The sequence below is a fragment of the Elephas maximus genome, chromosome X (assembly GCF_024166365.1).
Source record: "Elephas maximus indicus isolate mEleMax1 chromosome X, mEleMax1 primary haplotype, whole genome shotgun sequence".
NCBI lineage: Eukaryota > Metazoa > Chordata > Mammalia > Proboscidea > Elephantidae > Elephas > Elephas maximus.
Genome location: NC_064846.1, coordinates 115,640,646 through 115,661,083, shown reverse-complemented (window position 1 = coordinate 115,661,083; position 20,438 = coordinate 115,640,646). Strand labels below are relative to the sequence as shown.

Below are 20,438 nucleotides of genomic sequence, written 5' to 3'. Positions count from 1 at the left end.
CCAGCCAGCCAGCCACCCAGCCAGCCAGCCAGCCACCCAGCCGACTGCTCCCTGGCCCAGCCAGCCCTCCCCCTCCCCGCCCCACCCAAGGGAGGACCAGGCTGGTGGCTGGGAGTCACCCTGCCTGCTCAACCTCTCTCCTTCCCTCCCTCTCCCTCCCTGCCTCCCTCCCTCCTCCTCCCGCCCCTGAGGCAGGGACCGTGCAAATCAAGGAGAGGGGGGACAGACAAGCTAGATAGGGTCCAGCCCAGAGCCCCAGACTCCCCGCTGATGCCCCATCCAGGCTGAGTATCCCCAGTATCTTGGGCCCTGGATTTGTGTGAGCTGGGGTGGTTCCCAGGCCAAGAGGATACCTTTGTCAGGCCCATGGTGCCCCCGTTTTGCATCAGGACCCCCCTTGAATGCTCTGAGCCACCCTCTTCAACCCGGATCTAAAACCCAGACACAGCTATCAGGCCAGCCCTTCTCTTTACCCCACCCCCTCTTTCTGGCGTCCATCCCCTCCCCAACACCACCTCTGCTGCTGCCTCTGGCTGTGGACCTGCACCTCTTCCCCAGCCTCACCAGGTCTGGGGTGTGGGGTGAGCCTAGATGAGAGCCCCCGAACCTGGGGCTCTCCCAGGCCATGGCCCGAGTGCACCCAGGGAGGATCCCCAGACCCTGAGCATCTGGTAGAGGCTTGGCAGAGTCCCCACAGGGACCGTGTCTTCTGAGGACAAAAGGCGCCGGCCAGCAGGCAGCCAGGGTGGAGTGGCGGTAGAGGGGGATGTGGAGATGGTAGGGGACTGGCAGCCAGGCGGGCAGACGGGTAGCAGGGACAGCGCTGGCCCCCCTCCCAGCTTGGCGGTGTCATGAAGAAGGGGGTGGGAGTGTGTAGTGGGGGAAGCACCTGCCAGGACTCCCACCTGCCAGCTGGCTGGGCACCCCAAGGCTGTGTGCTGCCTACCTGGTGTTCCCCAACACCCCAGTCCTGCTCAGTGCACCTCTCCAGTGCCTGCTTCCCCTGATGCCTTTGATTTATACCAGTCCTGCTGTATCCACGGCAACAGAAGCAGGAGTGTCACTGGTCGCCAGACCACTGAGGGTCCCATGATGTGGCCTGGTCTGTGATTTATCCTGAGTGCAACAGCTTGAGTCCCCTTTCTGGATTTCAAGACAACCCTGCTGAGAGAACTCAGGTAAGCAGTCAGCACCCTCTACCAAGGATGGGGGCTGGGACTTATCCTCTGTCTCCCCACACAATATTTCAGAGTCTCCATCACTACCACGCTCTCTGTTTCTGACTGCCTGTCAGTCTCTCTGTACTTCTGCTCCATCAGAGGGGCTTTCTGGCACCCGAGCCTAGACACTCTTCTAGCCATCCCCATCTTCCCCAATCCCAGATGTCCCATGAGAAAGGGAACCACCACCTGTTTCCCCGCACAGGATCTGTTTTTATCATTATGGTCATGCTTGGGCATGAAGCTGTGTTAATATTTCCTTGTTTGCTAGTGGAAGGGATGCCTAGGAGCTTCCCTCACAATGTCTGCACTCTAGCCTCCTGCAGCTGCCTCCTCTCCATCCTCCCTTACTCCCCTCCAGGTTCCTTGGCCTGCATGCACGGTGTGTGTGTGTGCGCGCGTGTGCATGTGCGTGTGCGTGTGTGCTTGTGTGTGTGAGCACCTAGGTAGCAGGCAGGTAGGTAGACATGACAGAGAAGGTGCCCCTAGCCCAAACCAAACCTCCCACACTTGCCTTTTGTCTATCCTTCCTTCCTTCCTTCCTTCCTTCCTTCCTTCCTTCCTTCCTTCCTTCCTTCCTTCCTTCCTTCCTTCCTTCCTTCCTTCCTTCCTTCCTTCCTTCCTTCCTTCCTTCCTTCCTTCCTTCCCTCCCTCCTTCCCTCCCTCCCTCCCTCCCTCCCTCCCTCCCTCCCTCCCTCCCTCCTACCTTCCTTCTTTCCTTCTTTTCCTCCCCCCTTCCCTCCTTCACCTGTCTTTCCCCACCGGTAGCACAGACTTGTGCCTGCTCACCATTGAAGATATTGCTGTGATTCCCAGCTAGGGGGAGAAAGCTGCTGTAGGGCTGAAGGAAGGTGAGGTGGGGATGGGGAGCACTTCCAGGCCCTACGTTGCCTGATGGCTTCATGATGGCTTTCTGGGAGCAAAGACCAAGCCACATGACAACCTACAGGGGCCAGGCACAACATGGCCATCCCCACAGTTTGCACCCCAGCCTCCATCACAAGGCTCTCTATCTCTCTGTCTGATGCTCATGTTGTGTCTGGGACTTCCAGAGTTTATGGCCTTGTGTACAGTCACCGGAAGTCCCTATGCCCACCTCCCAAATTCTTGTCTGGTGATGCAGGAAAGCCTGATACATGGAGAAGACAGATTCTATCAGGGACATTTTCCCCAACTACTAGATCTGCAACTTCAGTGAAAGCATGCTTACAGAGCGTCAGTTTTCCCATCTGTCAAAGTGGCTGATAATCTTTCCTTCATGGGTATGTCTAGGGATTAAATGAGTTGATGCATGTCCATAAAGGATGTGGCATAGAAGTGGCACCAAACCAATGTCATCAAAGCTCATGGTCAGTATTGTTACTGATTATTTATGATTAATATTGCTATTAATTATTTGGGGGAGTAACTCATCCCTCTTCTCCAAGGTCTCAGCAGAGATCTGGTGGGGGCGGCAGGTAGACGATTTTGGAGAAGGAAAGGGGTGGCAGAGGCAGCTCTATGTTGTTACTTCTCATTTGTAAGGAGTGACAAGTGGGGCTTGTGGGCAGAGCCTGTCATCCTCACTTTACTCCAGCCTTCTTTCCCTACACTTTTCTGTGTATGACCACACACACATACACACTCAGAGGCTTGAGCCCCAAAGAGCTAGCAGAGGACTGACTTGGAGCCTGCAGCATTCCTGACTCTGATGATGTATGTGTCTTCCCGTTGAGGGTTTACTTGGCAAGAGTTTGGGCTGTGGTCAGTGGTTGGCCAGGCTTGGAGACAAGGCTGAGCTTCTGAGATTGCAGAGCTTAGGGTAGAGCTGGGGTGTGGCCCATTCAACAGCCAGACCTGTAGGAAGGGGTCCCAGAGAACTGCTATCCTGGAGCCCGGGGTGGGGACAGGTTGGGATCTGCTGGTTGGTTTGCAGTGGAACATGAAGTAAAGGCTTGGTAGCTGAAGGAGGGTCCTCAAGGCCAGGCTTGGAGCAGGCAGAGGGAAAAGACTGAAGCCCAGAAGACCCCTCTGTGGGGACAGGGAGGGGTGAGACTTTTGGACTTTTCTGAAGAAGCATTTGGCGTGGAAGGGAGAGGACCCAGCCTGTGGTCCGGAGGCATCTGGACCTGAGCATGGGTGTGTATATGTGACTGAAAATGTGTGATTGTGTGTGCAGTCTGTGTATGTGTGCATGTCTGTTTATGGGCACTGTGGATGTATACAAGTCTCTCTGTGAGCAAGTCTTATGATGGTGTGTGTGAGTGTGTGGATGTCTGGATAAGCTTGTATGTGTACAGAGGAGTAGGTATGACTGTGCGTGCCTGTCAGGGTGAGCAAGTGGGCATGTTTGATTATAAGCCTGACTGAGGGTTGCTCTGAGGCAATAAAAAAAAAAGTTGACGTCTAGTTGATTCCGAATCATAGAGACCCTTGTCTTGTTGTACATGTGTGTGGTATCAATGTGCCTTTGAATGTACACCTGTGTATACATGTCTGATTGTGTGTGTGAGCTTGTGGGTTTTGAAATGCCTGGGTATGTATGTCTGATTAGGTGAATGCCTAGTTATATCTCAGTGTGTGTATTTGTGTATGCCCATATAAGTGTGGGTGTATCTAAATGGTATGTTTGTGAATGTAAGGACATATATGTGTACAACGTCCATGCATGTATGGAAGGGTATGTGTGTGTGAACAGAATATGGATGTGCCTGTGATGTACATGTATGAATAGGCCTGGGTATGAATGTGTATGTGGACTTACCAGCATTTTTAATTGATTGCATAGCCTCTGTGGACAAACCTATAGTTCTAGGTCTGACTGGGAAAATGTTAGTGTAGATTGGCACACCAGTATAAGCAGAACTAATTGTGTGGGTAAGGGAAAGTGTGTAACTATATGTTGCGTGCATGAAAATATATTTTGTCGGTATACATATGTGTGCACATCTGATTGCCTATGAGTATGGCTGTGGGGGTGTGTGCCTGTATATAGATATGCACATCAGGCTGTGTGCATGGGTAAGTGGATACATTTGTGTATATGTCTAATTGTGTTTGTGGGCACACTGTTGTGTGCGTGTATGTCTGATTGTGGTATGTGTGAGTAGCTACATTTTATAATATTTGGGTGTGCACGACTCATTATGTGTTTTGTTTGAATTTCTGAGTGTGAAAGTGAATATGGGTTTGCATATGCCTGTGTGTGACTGTAAGTGTACGTGTGTATATGCTAGTATGTGTAAACATTTGGCTGTGTGTATATTTGAGTGAAAATGTATATATGCCTGTGTGTTCATGCACATATACTTGTGTGTATATATGAGTGTATGCCTGTCTAAATGTACAGGTGTGCCAATGTACCAGTTTGTACAGTTCTAATTATATGTATATGTGTGTTTGTGTTTATATGTCATTGCTTGTTTGGGAGCACATGTTGTAGAACATTGTAAGTGAATGTATGTTTGTGCATGCTGTTCTTGATCTACAAGTGTATTTGGGTGTGTATGTGTGTGTGTATGTCATTGTGTGTGTCAATTCTTGTGCAGGTATACAAGTGTGTGTGAGAATATTTGAGTGTGTGCATGTGTGTAAACACACCTTTGGTTCCAAGTCAGTCTGTTCGAATGTAAGTATAATCTTTTTTTTTTTTTCGCATAGCTTCTCATGCAGGTGTATGAATATGTGTGGATAGACATGGTGTACGTATCTGACTTTGATTGCATGAGTGTATTTTGTGACTATGCTTGTGTTTCTAAGTCTGAATGTGTGCATATAGGAAATAATGATATACGAGTCTATATACATGTGAATATGTGCATAGGTGTACATACCCAGCTGTGTGTACAAGTCTGCTTGTGTTAGAATGCCTGTATATGTATAAATCATCTCATTTACAGACGTGCATATCTAGGAGTATATGTGTTGCGAGTACGTCCATGTGTGACTGTATGTGAATATACTTGTGTGGATGTGTCTGGATGTTCATTGTCTGATTGGATGTGAGACAGAGTCTATCGGTCTATGGGTATGTATAAGTATTCCTATGTGTAAACCTGTATTTATGAGTGAATTAATGTCATCCACGGGCATTATGTCATGTGACTATGTCGTGAATATGTCATGCAGGTACGCCTATGTTTAGGAGTGAATGAATGTGCACATGTGTGACCAGGTATGAGTGTGCATTGCCATGAGTGTGCCTATGTATAGGGATGAGTGTAGATATGTGTGCACATGTATGCCTGATGGTGAGAGAGAGGGAGACTTAGCCTTGAGCCTGTGTAGATAGGCCTTATCGCTGAAAGGGGGTTATAAGGGAGGGTATTTATGTTTGTTTATGAGTTTGTGTGAGTCTGTGTGTACCCCAGATGTATTCATGTACACGTCTGACAGTCAGTGATGCCTTGCTAGACCATGCCTGTCTATAACTGTGTAGACATCATGAAGGAGGGTAAGTTATGGGACCTAGCTGACCCATGACCTCCTTCTGGGGCCTCTCTGGCCTTGACCATGTGCTGAGCTTTCATGGGGGTCTCAGGATAATTCCTGTCATCATTCACATCCAGGAAGTGGAGACCAATCATGACTGATGTCCTTCTGGGGAAGGGCACCTGTGTCCTCTGTAGAAAATGATTCCTTGAAACACGAAGACCTCTCTTCCTGTCCCCCCACCATCAAACACCTAGAGCAGAATGGTTCTAGAGTTGGTAAATGGTTTCCACAGAGAGTACCCAAATTACTCTATCTAAGCAGAAATCTAGACATGAATGTGTATGCATGAGTGAAGATATATCTGTGTGGGGTGGTGTATGTGTGTGTAGTGTAGTATATCTGGTGAGGGAGAGAAACGAAGAATCTGCGTTTTGTGTATGTGTCTTAGTCATCTAGTGCTGCCATAACAGAAATACCACAAGTGGATAGCTTTAGCAAAGAGGAATTTATTTTCTCAGAGTCTAGTAGGTTACAAGTCCAAATGCAGAATGTCAGCTCCAGGGGAAGGCTTTCTCTCTCTGTCAGCCTTCTCATCAATGTCCCCCCAGACAAAGAGCTTCTTCAAGCAGGGACCCCGGTCTAAAGGATGTGCTCTGCTCCTGGTGCTTCTTTCTTGGTGGCATGAGGTCCCCAACTCTCTGCTTTCTTCCCTTTCCTTTTATCTCTTGAGAGATAAAAGGTGGTGCAGGCCACAACCCAGGGAAACTCCCTTTACCTTGGATCAGGGAGGTGACCTGAGTGAGGGTCGTGCTACAATCCCACCCTAATCCTCTCAACATAAAATTACAATCACAAAATGGAGGACAACCATACAATGCTGGGAATCATGGCCTAACCAAGTTGATACACACATTTTGGGGGGGACATAATTCAATCCATGACATTCCACCCTTTCGCCCCCCCAAAATCACATTCTTGCAGCATGCAAAACATATTCATCCCATCATAGCATAGCAAGAGTCTTAAATCAAGTCCAAAATTCAAAAATTCCTCTTCATCTGTGAAATCTAGAACACAAGTAATCTGCTTCCAAAGGTGCAATGGCACAAAAGGCGCAAGCTAGACATTTCCATTACAAATGGGAGAAACTGGAGAGAAAGAAGGCATAACAGGCACCAAGCAAGTTAGGAGAACACGTTACATTAGCCCTCAAAGCTTTGAAAATAACCTTTGTTCTCTGAGACAATTTACACAATAGCTCTGCCCTCCAGACTCTAGGTATTGGCCACACTCTCTGGATTCTGAGCGGAGGCCCCTCAGCCCTGGGCTTCAGCTGCATCTTCCAGGCTCACTGGAACAGCAACTCTGCTCCCTCAGCTTTAGGCACACCATTATCCTAGTCCAACTGAGTGGCAGCTTCACCCTTAGATACCCCAGAGGCCGTGGCTCCACCCTTAGAATCCCCAGAGGTCCTGGCAATACTTTTTGAGACTGAGGCAGCTTGGCTTCTTGTGTTTCTTGTCTCTTCAGCTTCTCCTTCCTGGTTTCTTGGCCTTTTGGCTTCTAGGGGCTCATGCCCTCTTCTGCCCTACTGGGGCAAGTGTTCCAAAGCTCTGTAGCTCCACCAGTAAGTGCCTGGAGGCACTCCACTCCTCCAGGAAGCCTTCTGCACACAGGCACTCGGCTCTCTGGCTCCGTGGGTCAGCAAGCCTAGCTCCACCGGTAAGTGCCCGGAGGCACCCCACTCTGCCGGGAAGCCTCCTGCGCACAGGCACTCAGCTCTCTCACTCCATGGGCTGGCTCCAGCGCTGTGTCACCCTGGTCTCCTGGTTCTGCTGCTACCGGCTCACTGCTCCTGCAGCCAGTCCTCTGCTGCTGCTTCTCACCATCTGTGCCCTCTCTGCTTCTCACTTCTTTCTGAGTCTTCTATCCACTCACAGTTTCAAAACCGCTTCCACATTTCAGGTATCTGTTAGAGCAGCACCCCACTCTCTTGGTACCAAATTCTGTTTTAGTTATCTGGTGCTGCCATAACAGAAATATCACAAGTGGATGGCTTTAACAAAGGGACAACCATACAATATTGGGAATCATGGTCTAACCAAGTTGATACACACATTTTTGGGGGGGACATAATTCAATCCATGACAGTGTGTAAGAAAGACCATGAGTGTTTCTGTGTAGGGTGCTATGTGAGACATTTGGGTGTATTTGGGAGAAACGGTGTGTGAGGTAGTATGAGAGCATGGGAATCCCTGGGTGGTGCAAATATTTAATGTGTTTGGCTGCTAATCAAAAGGTTGGAGTTTACCCAGAGGCACCTCAGAAGAAAGGCCTGACAATCTACTTCCAAAAACTCAACCATTGAAAAATTTTATGGAGCACTGTTCTACTCTGACATAAGGTCGCTCGCTATGAGTCAGAGTTGACTCAATGGCAACTGGTGGTGGTGGTGGTGGTGGATGAGAATATGGGCCTACTTGGGTGAAGGATGGTATGAATAAGAGTTGCGTATACCTCTGTGGGAATATGTGTGAGATATGTGTATTTCAGGGGTATGTAAGTGTCGGTGTATCTGGATGGTGTGTGAAAGTATGTGGGTGTACCTGGACGGTATGTGTGTATGTGTTCAATTGTGTAGATGTATCAGCATTGTGTGTGTAAGAGCAAGTGTGGAAGCATCTGGGTGATGGGTAATAGATTCATTGGGGGGGTAATAAGTGTCAGTATATCTGGATGGTGTGTAGGTGGGTGAGAACATAAGTGTATCTGGGTGATGGAAGTGTGTGATGGGGTGTATCTGAATGATTGTGTGTGTGAGAGAGAGAATTTTGGCACATCTGGGTGGGGTGGTGAGTTTATCTGAGTGTATGTAATTGAGGATGTCTATGGATGGTGTGTGGGACTACATCTGGGTGAGATGTGTGTGTGTTGTGTGAGTATAACTGGATTGTATGTGTCTCTGAGAGGTCTGCATTGTGTGTGTGAAGTGTGGATATGTCTGGATGGTTGTGAGTAAGAGAGAGATTTGGGCATATATCTGAGTTGTGTATATATATAAGACAGAGTGTGGATGTTTCTGAGTGAGGAGAGTGTGAAAGCGTGAATGTATTTGGATGAAGGAGATACACCATCAGGTGTATCTGGATGGTGTGTGACAGTTTGAGTGTAACTGGATCGGGGGTGAGGGAGTTTGAGTGGATGTGGATGAGCTATGTGTGTGAAGTGTGCATGTGCCTGGATGGAGTGTGTGAGAGAGAAAGTGTGCAGATACATGTGGGTTGTGTATGAGAGTGTGTAGATGTACTTTGGGTGGAGTGTGGTTGAATGTGGGTGTATCTGGATGGTGTAGGGGGTGAGAGCACAGGTGTGAGGGCACAGGTGAGCTTTGATTGTGTACCTGGGCTGGGTGTGTGAGTGTGTATGTATTTGGGTGTGTGTGTGTGAATGTGTGTGTATAACTAAATAAGGTTGTGAAAGAGAGATTTTGGGGGTTTAGCTGGGTGAGATGTGTGTGTATGGAGTGTGGGTGCATCTTTGTGGTGTGGAGGGGATGAGATCACGGATGTATCTGGACACCTGAGTGTGTGGAGATGTGTACTCAGATGGTGTGTGTGAGCTGGATATATCCAGGTGGAATGTAGAATGTAGATAGTAATGGGGTGTATCTAGACAGTGTTTGTGGGTGTGAGAGTATCTCAATGATCTGCATGGGATGAATCTGGATGGTATGTATGTATGAGAGGGTAGATGTATCTGGGTGGGGCTGTGTGAGTGTGGGTATCTATCGATTGTGTGTGGATGGATATCTGAATGATGCGTGTGTCTGTGTGCATGTGTGGATGTATTTGGGTTAGGAATTTATGAGTGTGAGTACTGAGTGGGGTGTGTGTAAGTGTAGTGTATTTGAATGATGTGTCTATCGTTGTGGGTGCATCTTGATACTGTGTGTGAGAGAGATTGTAGGTGTGCCTGGGTTGAGTTGGATGTGAAGGATCTGAGTTGGGGGTGTATAAGTTTGTGTGTATCTGGATGTTGTATGTGAGAGTGTGGGTTTGAAGGCTTATGTAAGTGTGGCTGTATCTGGGTGGAGTACATGTGAGTGTAGGTGTTTTGAGGTGTGTGTGTGAGTGTGGGTATATGTGTGAGGGAATATGGATGTCTCTCTATTGGGTTTATGTGTGAAAGTGGGTGCATCTGAATGGGTGTGTACGAAAGAGAATGTGGGTGGATCTGGGTTGGGGTGTGAGAGTGTGGTTATATCTGGGCAGGATGTGTGTGGTCCTGTCTTTACGTGCATGAGAGAGTGGGAGAGGGTGTATCTGGATGGTGTGTGTGAGAGAGAGAGAGCGTGTATGGATGAATCAGTGTGGAGTGCATGAATGTGAGTGTATTGGTTGGGGGTGTGAGTGGATGTATCTGGTCAGTGTGTGTGAGAACTTTTAAGTGTCTTTGGGCAGAGAATGTATCTGAGAATGCGGGTATATCTGTATATGAGTATAGGTTTATCTGGATGGTGTTAGGTGGTGTATCTGGGTGTTTCGTGTGTCCGATAGTGTGGATGTGGGTTTGTACTTATGTGTGTACCAGTATGTATATAAAACCATGGGTGTGTGAGAAAGGGTGTGTCTACGAGGTGGATAGAGGGCGTTCGTTCCTATATGTATATTTCCCAGTGCACACACATTTGGGCGTATGAGTGAAGACACCTGTAGTGCGGTGTCTATGTGAGTGCAGGTGTTACCTGTGTGGCTGGTAACTCTGCATATGTGAGCATGCTCCTGTCAGTGTGTGTGTGTGCATGACAGTGTATTTTATATGAATATGTAAACAAGTTTGTATTGGTCAGTATGTGAATGCGTGCATGTGAACCTCTGTTGTATCTATAAATGCAAGAAGGTTGGTATCCAGGTTTATATGTGATGGTGTGGGTGGATCTGTATGTATGTGTCTCTGTGTGTGTGTGTGTGCGTGTAGCAGGTTTGTGTCTATATGACCATGTGCTAGGATGTGTGTATCTGTGTTGTGTGAGTGTATGTGTAGGTGTAAATGAGTGTGTGCATCTGGGGGTTTGTATCTCTCTGCATTTATAAGCATCAGTGGGTACGCGAGTGTGCATGCATGAGTCTGAATCACTCTGCGTGCCTACTTGCCTCTGGGTGTGTGCAGCAGTGAGCATGAGCGATATGCCTATATGTATGAGCATATTTGTACCTGTGTGTATGTGCTTGTGTGCCAGGGCAGATTTGCAAGAATGAGTTTGTATAAGATAGTGGGGTTTTATCTCTTAGTGTAAAGCCAGTGGGGTTGGGGCGGGATCCTGGATCTGTAGGACATGAGCAGGACTTGATCTGTGTCTGAATGCCAATTCTTGTATCTGTGCATGCACACCAGTGTCTATAAGTGTGTATGTAGATCTATACAATTTGGTTTACATGCATGTGCTTATGTGAATTGTGAATGTGTCTCTGCCTAGTTCTGTAGTTCTGTAAAAGGTGGATTATATCTGTGTGTGTGTATTGTGTATCTTTGTGTGATGTGCTGGTAGCTGGTGTCTTAGTTATCTAGTGCTGTAACAGAAATACCAAAAGTGGGTGCCATTAACAAACAGAAATTTATTTATTTATTTCAGGGCGCTGGCTCTAGGGGAAGGTTTTCTCTCTGTGTCAGCTCTGGGAGAAGGTCCTTATCTCTTTTCAGCTTCTGTTTCTCAGTTCCTTGGCAATCTTCATGTGGCCTGGCATCTGTCTTCCCCTATCTCTGCTTGTTTACTTGCTTGCTTGCTTAATGTGCTCTGTTATATCTCAACAGTTAATTTAAGACACACTCTACACTAATACTGCCTTACTAACTTAACAAAGAAAACCCATTCCCAAACAGGATTATAACCACAGATATAAGGGTTAGGATTTACAGCACATATTTTGGGGGGACACAATTCAATCCATAACATAAGGGTACCTACATACAAGCCTAACTGTTTATAGATGAGGAGGGCTGTGTGCATATGTCTGTATATGAGTGCCTGGTTGTGCTTATCAGCTGGTGTAAGCCTGGACGTAAGTGCAAATTTGAATCTGTGTGTACACATGTGCCACGTGCACACACCTGCCTGAGTGTGCTAGTGTGTTTCTATGCAATGTGACTAGATGTGACTGTTAGGGCATTCACAGCCTGGCCACACAAAGAAAGTGAAATATTTACATGCCACACTGGAAAAAACTGAAGGGGATTTACAGGTATTGTACTAGGGTTTGGTGATAATAGACTCCTTACATTTTCTTTATATTATTTAATTGTGGCAAGAAAAACAAAAGGGCAATGTTTTATTAAATATTGAATTCGTATACAACTTTCCAATGAAATATTTTCAGAATTTTTTCGTGACATACTTGAGCTCACATCTAGGAACATAACTTTTTTTATTCACTGATATGAATTTGTAGTGGTAAACATTTGTGCCCACTTCTTCTGAGCCTTTGGTTATGACTGCCCTCATTTTAGTCTTGTTTTGGTAAATCTGTTAGTGCTGAACATAGATCCTCTATATCAAGTTATTTGTGTTTCTTGGTAAAAACCTAAACAAAAAAAAATGAAGCAAACAACCATTGGTAGTTTTGACACAGACATAAACTTCCAGCATGGGCTTCCATTTCCTGATCTTAGAAGGTATGCTGTTGAAGGTAAGATCCATTCCATGGATCAGTACATCCTTCTTGGCTGTTTAAAACCTAAGTGTGTGAGGAGTTTGTAAGAAATTTATGAGCTAAAGGAAGAATTTCAGCACTTTTTTGTGAATGATTCTAACTTTTCAGATTTGATGCTTACTGGCTTCAACAACGGCTTTTTGAGCACAGGGATAAAACTTTATAAAAATTTTAAAGACACTAAAAAATATATTAAAGTATATTTGAAGCATTCAAAGTAAAATTTAAACTTAGGAGAGTGAGGTTAAGTATGGTTCCCTGTGTGATGTTTAGTTGAGGTTATAATTTGAATACTAAAGAAGACTTATTAAGATGAGAAATGTCTATGCCTATTTGGAGAAATACATCCTTATTTTGAAATACTCCAAATGAAATTTCTGTTGGATTCAAAATTCATGAGCATTTGTCACAAGAAATTTCAATATCACATCTGATTGAAAGAAAGGATCTAACCATTGGTGGGAAAGGAGTTTCAATGAGTAAAAAAAAAAAAAAAAACTCTTACCACCTACTTATGCAAAAGGAGCCCTGGTGGCGTAGTGGTTAAGAGCTTGGCTGCTAACCAAAAGGTCAGCAGTTTGAATCCACCAGCTGCTCCTTGGAAACTCTATGGGGCAAGCTCTATTCTGTCCTGTGGCATCACTATGAGTCACTCACTATGAGTCGGAATCAACTCGATGGCAAGGGGTTTTTTTGTTTGTTTGTTTGGTACTTATGCAGTTTCCTGTTGATGGTGACTACAAAGAGATAGAAGATATCATGCAGCTATTTCAAGCATAAAACCTGGGTCTCTGCCTGGCTATGGCAAGAACAAATGAAATTATGAAAGGCAGGAGGAAAAGGGAGGCACAAGAAAGCAGTTGTTCCATTTCTAAAGAAAGGTTGGTATGGTGTGAAAGCACAAGCTATATTGAACACAGAAACTGCTTGATGTTTTAGAGAAACCACAATGGCATCTGACGCCCCCAAAGCTGGCGTTTTTGAGGTAAGCTTGCTGACCTCCAGAACCAGGCAGCTACACTTCATAAATTCAAGTGGATTACTGAGGATATTAGGGCAAAATGTACCTTAACAACTAGTAAAGAATGTCTGCCTTGAGCATTATGCTGTTTTCAGATCTGTCTATACGGGATCAAGTTGAAGAGCAACTTGAAAGATTAGATAGGAAGCTTAAGGGGCAGTGAGTTTATGTTAATGGAGGAGGAATAATTTGGAAAAGAAGGGTGAGAATGGTTGCACAACTCAAATAATGTAATCAACGTCACTGAATTGTACATGCAGAAATTGTTAAAAGGCTCTAATTACTTCGCTGAATCTCCTATAGCTTGTTATGCCCAAGCATTTACATATTGGAATACAAATTATTTTCTTATAAATCACTTCCATTTTTTTCTTGTTTAAATTGTAATTAAGGCACTATATGCATTATCTTCTAAAAGTACATGTGTGAATAGGTTATATTATCTAAAAATTTCATTTCCGGGGAGAAAAGGAGTGACTAGTGCCTCCAAGAAGGGTGTGTGTGCGCGCATGCCAGTGTCCCTAGGTGTGAGCTGGTTGCTGTCTGTCACTCTCCATAGCAGTAGGATATGTGTTTGTGTGAGTCTTTGAGTGTGTAGGTATTCACGTAAGGAGCCCTGGTGGCGCTGTGATTAAGCGCTCAGCTTCTAACCAGAAGGTCGGCTGTTTGAACCCACCAGCCATTCCTCAGGAGAAAGTTGTGGCAATCTACTTCCGTAAAGATTTACAGTCTTGGGAACCGTATGGGGCAGTTCTACCCTGTCCTACAGAGTTGCTATGAGTCGGAATCGACTCCATGGCAATGGTTTTTTGGTGGCATAGTGAGTGGTTAAGTGCTACGGCTGCTAACCAAGAGGTCAGCAATTCGAATCCGCCAGGAGCTTCTTGGAAACTCTATGGGGCAGTTCTACTCTGCCCTATAGGGTCGCTATGAGTTGGAATCAACTCGACGGCAGCGGGTTTGGTTTTTGGTTTGGTTTGGGTTTTTGTTTGTTTTTTTATTTTGGTTTGTTTGTTTGTTTTAGGTGCTTGTATATGAGGCTTTCTGGGCACAAGCAAGTGTGAATGTGTTACATGCGTGCCCACGTCCTCTTAGCCTGGGCTGTGGCTGCCAGTCTGCTCAGGAGAGCCCTCTCCTCACTTGTTGATCAAATCTCCCCAGCTTTCCTGGCAGATGCTGCTATTGTTTTTTGTTTCTTTGTTTTAGTTTTTTACTTCACTCAGACTCCGGGTTCACATTATCAGCCGTCTCGGTCTTAGTGTGTCTGTGTCGCCTTCTCTATTTCTGTGTCTCTCTCCAACTCCTCCCTACATCTGTCTCTCACTCCCCATCCTGCTCTGTTTCAATCTTTTGCTCTATCTTTCCTTCATTATCCCTTTCCCCCATCTCCCTGCCTGTCTCTCTCTACCACTCTCTGTTCCTCTGTTTTTTTTTCCTCTCTTTCTATTTCTATCTCTGTTTATCTCCCTTCTCTGTCTGTCTTGCTCTCTGTTTTTGTATGTGTGTGCCTCTCTTTTTATCTCTCTCTCTCCTTTTCCTTTCTGTCTCTATTTCTATCTCCTTCCTCTCTGTGTGTTAAGACTTTCTCTCATTTCTGTTTGTTTCTCTCCCTCTTTCTCCCTCCTACGACTCTGTCTTTCTGACACAGACACCTCTCTCTTTACCTCTCACTGTATATGTCTCTATGACTCTCTTACATTCAGCCTTTCTCTGTCTCTATCATTTTCCCCCCTGCATCCCCTCAAGGCTAAGGAGTGTGTCTGTGTATGTGTGTGTGCACATTCACACACATAATTCTGTGGGGGCTATCAGGTCAGGCCTTGAAGGGCTAAAAGGGGGCCCACCAACCCCACTTCTCCCCAGCCCCTGTCCTAGCACCCTCTCGTGGCCTGCTGGCACAAATTCTGAGACTTTGGGGTGCCATCAAAACAGCCTGACCCCAAATTCTTGTAAAAAGACCAGACTTAATGGTCTGACTGAGACTAAAATGACCCCAGAGGTCATGGTCCCCAGACCTTCTGTTAGCCCAAGATAGGAACCATTCCCAAAGCCAACTCTTCAGACAGGGATTGGACTGGACTAAACCAAAAACCAAACCCACTGCCGTCGAGTCAATTCCAACTCGTAGTGGCCCTATAAGACAGAGTAGAACTGCCCGATAGAGTTTCCAAGGAGCGCCTGGCAGATTCGAACTGCCGACCTCTTGGTTAGCAGCCGTAGCACTTGAACACTACGCCACCAGTGTTTCCTGGACTGGACTATGGGATAGTAAATGATGCTGGTGAAGAATGAGCTTCTTGGATTAAGTGGACACATGAGTCTCTGTTGGCATCTCCTGTCTGGAGGGGAGATTAGAGAGCAGAGGGGGTCAGAAGCTGTCCAAATGGACACGAAAATAGAGAGTGGGGGGGTACGAGTGTGCTGTCTCATTAGGGGGAGAGCAATTAGGACTATATAGCAAGGTGTATATAAGTTTTTGTATGAGAGACTGACTTATTTGTAAACTTTCACTTAAAGTACAATAAAAATTAAAAAAAAAAAAAAAAGAGCCTGGTCCCAGGTGGCTGTGGCAGGCCAGGTTGGATTGAGCTGGGAATCAGTGCAGAGAGGAAACTTTTTTCCTGGGAGGAAGATGGTAGGAAGACATTTACTCAACCCCTACTTCCCCCAAACTCTAGCCGATTCCTAGCCCCAACAGTAATTCTGAGCCTTTCCAGCTTCTTCTGCCCAAGTTGCCTTGCTGCCTTCCTTCTCAGACCTGCCCTGGTACCTTATCACATCCCCACACTCCCTGCCCCAGCCCACACACACCAGGAGTTCTCCTATTTCTCCCAAACCTTGCCTGTGCCACTTCCACTGCCAGATCAACTCCCGAGGCCTCTTTTTCAGTTATATCCTACCTGGATGCCTCTAGGAAGCCCCTCTCTGACACACCAGCCCATTTCGTCCCACAGTCAATTAATATGACATATTTTTACTGAGAGCCTACCATATGCTATCTATTGTTCTTCTAGATGAGAGTGAGTGACAGAGTCTATAATCCCTGCCTTCGTGGTGCTTTCATTCTAATCAGGTGAGGCAGGCAATAAACCAAAATTTAAAAAGTAAATTGTATGGTGTGTTCCCAAAAAAACCCACTGCCGTCAAGTCAGTTCCGACTCAGTGACCTTATGGGACAGAGTAGAACTGCCAAGGAGCGCCTGGTAGACTCAAAGTGCCAACCTTTTGGTTAACAGCTGTAGTTCTTAACCACTATGCCACCAGGGTTTCCATATGGTGTGTTAGAAGGAATAAATTCTATGAAGAAAAATAAAGCAGGGAAAAGGACATAACAGTGCTATTCTCGCTCACCTGGATCGCTGCGGGAACCTCCTAAGTAGTCTCCCTACTTCCACCTTTGCCCTGCATGGTCTGTTCTCACAGCAGCAAACAGGATCCTGTTAAATTCTAAGTCAGACCATGTCTTTCCTCTGCTCAAAACCCCATGACTCCCATCTCATTCAGAGTCAAAGTCCTCACTATGGCCTCCATGGTCTGACCTTATTACCTCTCTGACCTTACCTACCACCATTTTCTGCCTCACTCTGTTCCACCTACACTGGCCTCCTGGCTGTTCCTCAAATGTGCCAGGTATATATAGTCCCACCTCAGGGCTTGTGCTCTGGCAATTCCCTCTGCCTAGACTTATCTTCCCCCAGATACCTACATGGCCCACTCTCTCCTGTCCTTCAGATCTTTCTCAGATAATACCTCCTGCATGAAGTCTTTCCCTCTCCACCCCATCTAAAATTGCAACACCTCTTCTACCCCAGCACTTTCTGTCTCCCTTAACATTCTCTTACATACTTTATATATGTATCTTCTTTATTATGTAGAATATAAGCTCTACAAGGGCAGGGATTTTTGTCTGTCTGGTTCATAGCTGTATTCCCAGTGCCTAGAACAGTGCCTGGCACAGAGTAGATGCTCAATAAATACTTTTTCAATGAATAAATGAATACACACAGGCATACTTACATCTTTATAGTCACACATACTCCCCACCACACTTAAAGTAAAAGCCAAAGTCCTCATCATGGCCTACAAGGACCTACGTGATCTCACCTCCTATCCCTATCTCCCTCGCTCACCGCATTCCAGCCACACTGGCCTTTCAGCTGTTCTGGAGCACGCTAAGCACATTCCTGATCATAAGTAAAGAAATCCATTTAGCGAGTGGCTACGAGCACTTTAAAAAAATGAAATAGAATAGAAACTAGTGGGGTACATTACAATAGGGTCGGCACTATTTTGTGAAACTTTTGGTTCAGAGGTGTGTGTGTGTGTATATACTGCGTTGTGATGTGAAATGTATTTCTTACTATGAGTGGCATTCAAAAAAGTTTAAAGAACACATTAGGGCTTTGTAAAGGGGAAGAAGGGCTGCAACAACATCGCCACCTCACAGACCCGCCAATGGAAAAAACAGGTAACCGAAGCCATCCAGAAAGATGAAGCACCCTTACCCAGCAAAGAGAGGGTAGGACCAGGAGTGGGCCAAGGGCAGGGCTTGACACCAGCTGGGGAGTAATTGGCAGGGGGGAGGGGCACACAGACACACTAACCCTGCTTTCTGTTTCTCCCTCACCTTTCCTTTCCATTGTTTTTCACTGTCTCTTACTCTTGTCTCTCTCGCTCTTGCTCTCCTTGTCTCTCTGCTCTAACTCTCTCTTTATCCCTCTACACTCATCCCCTCCATTTCTGTCTCAATTTCTAACCATTTATATCTTTGTTGCCATTTTTCTATCTTTTTGTTCTCTTTCTTTCCCACTGTCTCTATGTCTGTCTGTGTTTTTCTCTCTCTGTCTCTTTCCTGCCCTCATCTCTCTGTCTGTCTGTGTCTATGTCTCCCCCAGTATCCCTACTTGCAGGTGCAGCCCAGCAAGTTAGCTGATGGAGTCTCACAGGGCCCCTGGAGTACCAGACTGGCTGACCCCATAGGGTTGAGAGCAGCCTCTGCCCCTCAGTATGGCCAACACCACTGGAGAGCCCGAGGAGGTGAGCGGCGCACTATCCCCGCCATCAGCATCAGCTTATGTGAAGCTGGTGCTTCTGGGATTGATCATGTGTGTGAGCCTGGCGGGCAATGCCATCTTATCCCTGCTGGTACTCAAGGAGCGAGCCCTGCACAAGGCTCCTTACTACTTTCTGCTGGACCTCTGCCTGGCCGATGGCATACGCTCTGCAGTTTGCTTCCCCTTCGTATTGGCTTCTGTGCGCCACGGCTCCTCATGGACCTTCAGTGCACTCAGCTGCAAGATTGTGGCTTTTATGGCCGTGCTCTTTTGCTTCCACGCGGCCTTCATGCTCTTCTGCATCAGCATCACCCGCTACATGGCCATCGCCCACCACCGCTTCTATGCCAAGCGCATGACACTCTGGACATGCGCAGCTGTCATCTGCATGGCCTGGACCCTGTCTGTAGCCATGGCCTTCCCACCTGTCTTTGACGTGGGCACCTACAAGTTTATCCGTGAGGAGGACCAGTGCATCTTTGAGCATCGCTACTTCAAGGCCAATGACACGCTGGGTTTCATGCTCATGTTGGCTGTGCTCATGGCAGCCACACACGCTGTCTATGGCAAGCTGCTTCTCTTCGAGTATCGTCACCGCAAGATGAAGCCAGTGCAGATGGTGCCAGCCATCAGCCAGAACTGGACATTCCATGGCCCTGGGGCCACCGGTCAGGCTGCTGCCAACTGGATCGCTGGCTTTGGCCGCGGGCCCATGCCACCAACCCTGCTGGGTATCCGGCAGAATGGGCACACAGCTAGCCGACGGCTGCTGGGCATGGACGAGGTCAAGGGCGAAAAGCAGCTGGGTCGCATGTTCTATGCAATCACACTACTCTTCCTGCTCCTCTGGTCACCCTACATCGTGGCCTGCTACTGGCGAGTATTTGTGAAAGCCTGCGCTGTGCCCCACCGCTACCTGGCCACTGCTGTTTGGATGAGCTTCGCCCAGGCTGCCGTCAACCCAATCGTCTGTTTCCTGCTCAACAAGGACCTCAAGAAGTGCCTGAGGACTCACGCCCCCTGCTGGGGCGCAGGAGGTGCCCCGGTTCCCAGAGAACCCTACTGTGTCATGTGAAACAGGCTGGAAGGCAGGCAGGCAGAGAGAAGGTCATGGCCACCATAATGGGGCCAACAGCAAGGGAGGGTGGAGCCCCATACAGGAGCCTTCCTTTCTGAGCTCTAGCCCCAGCTCCTAGAACCACCCATAGTCTAGGCACTTTTGCCAACACTTCCCAGGGTTAGGACTGGGGAAAAGGTGTTTCTAGTTTTGGGGAGCCTGTCTCTGCCACCTCATTGTTTTCTTCTTCTCCTTCTCCTTCTCCTTCTCCTTCTCCTTCTCCTTCTCCTTCTCCTTCTCCTTCTCCTTCTCCTTCTCCTTCTCCTTCTCCTTCTCCTTCTCCTTCTCCTTCTCCTTCTTCTGCTCCTTCTTCTCCTCCTTCTCCTCCTCCTCCTCTTCCTCCTCCTCCTCTCCCTCCTCCCCCCTCCTCCTTCTTCTTCTTCTTTCTCTATCTCCCTCACCCTCTCTCTTTCGCTCAAGTGGCAATTCAGAAAAAGAAAACAAAAATGCAGGTTTTTCTACTAACAGCTGAGAAGACAGGCTTTCTTGTTTTAATGTCCCTCCTTCTGACATTGTCCACAGGAGGAAAATTTGTCCTGTAAAATAGACTTCCGGAGCTCTTATTGCCCCCTCTGCTCCCATGAACCCCTTCTTTCAAGTCCTTTAGTGAGGCGTGGATGCTTTAAGGAGGAATTGATCTAAAGCTTCTGACAAAAGGGACCAAAAAGGGTGTTGGGTCCCAGGAAGCAGGGCTGTTTAATTGCTATGTTATATGCAATGTTGTTTTAGGCTAACCCTGGTCCCAAGCCCAGTATCTTTCCCTCCGCAACATGTCCAGACCTCCCAAGTATTTCTTGAGCTAGGAGGGGATGAAGAGGGGCCTTCAGGGATAGGCCCAGGCTAGATGAAGAGCAGGATGTGAGCTAAACTCCTTGAGCTGACTGCATTCTCTCAAGCTGCCTCCTC

The 20,438-nt window shown here is 46.9% G+C and overlaps 1 protein-coding gene across 2 annotated transcripts; it reads left to right on the top strand.

The window, feature by feature from the left end:
* The first annotated feature begins 468 nt into the window (after positions 1 to 468).
* Positions 469 to 19,888, top strand: GPR173 (G protein-coupled receptor 173). 2 transcript variants are annotated; one of them, XM_049872160.1, is made up of 3 exons: positions 469 to 581; positions 1,027 to 1,178; positions 18,257 to 19,888. In XM_049872160.1, exon 3 carries the CDS (start codon positions 18,369 to 18,371, stop codon positions 19,488 to 19,490), a length of 1,122 nt encoding a protein of 373 aa, XP_049728117.1. In that variant the 5' UTR covers positions 469 to 581; positions 1,027 to 1,178; positions 18,257 to 18,368; the 3' UTR covers positions 19,491 to 19,888. The 2 variants fall into 2 exon arrangements, with proteins under 2 accessions (XP_049728117.1, XP_049728116.1); XM_049872159.1 differs by lacking the exon at positions 469 to 581 and having other exon boundaries at positions 785 to 1,178.
* Positions 19,889 to 20,438: the final 550 nt, after the last annotated feature.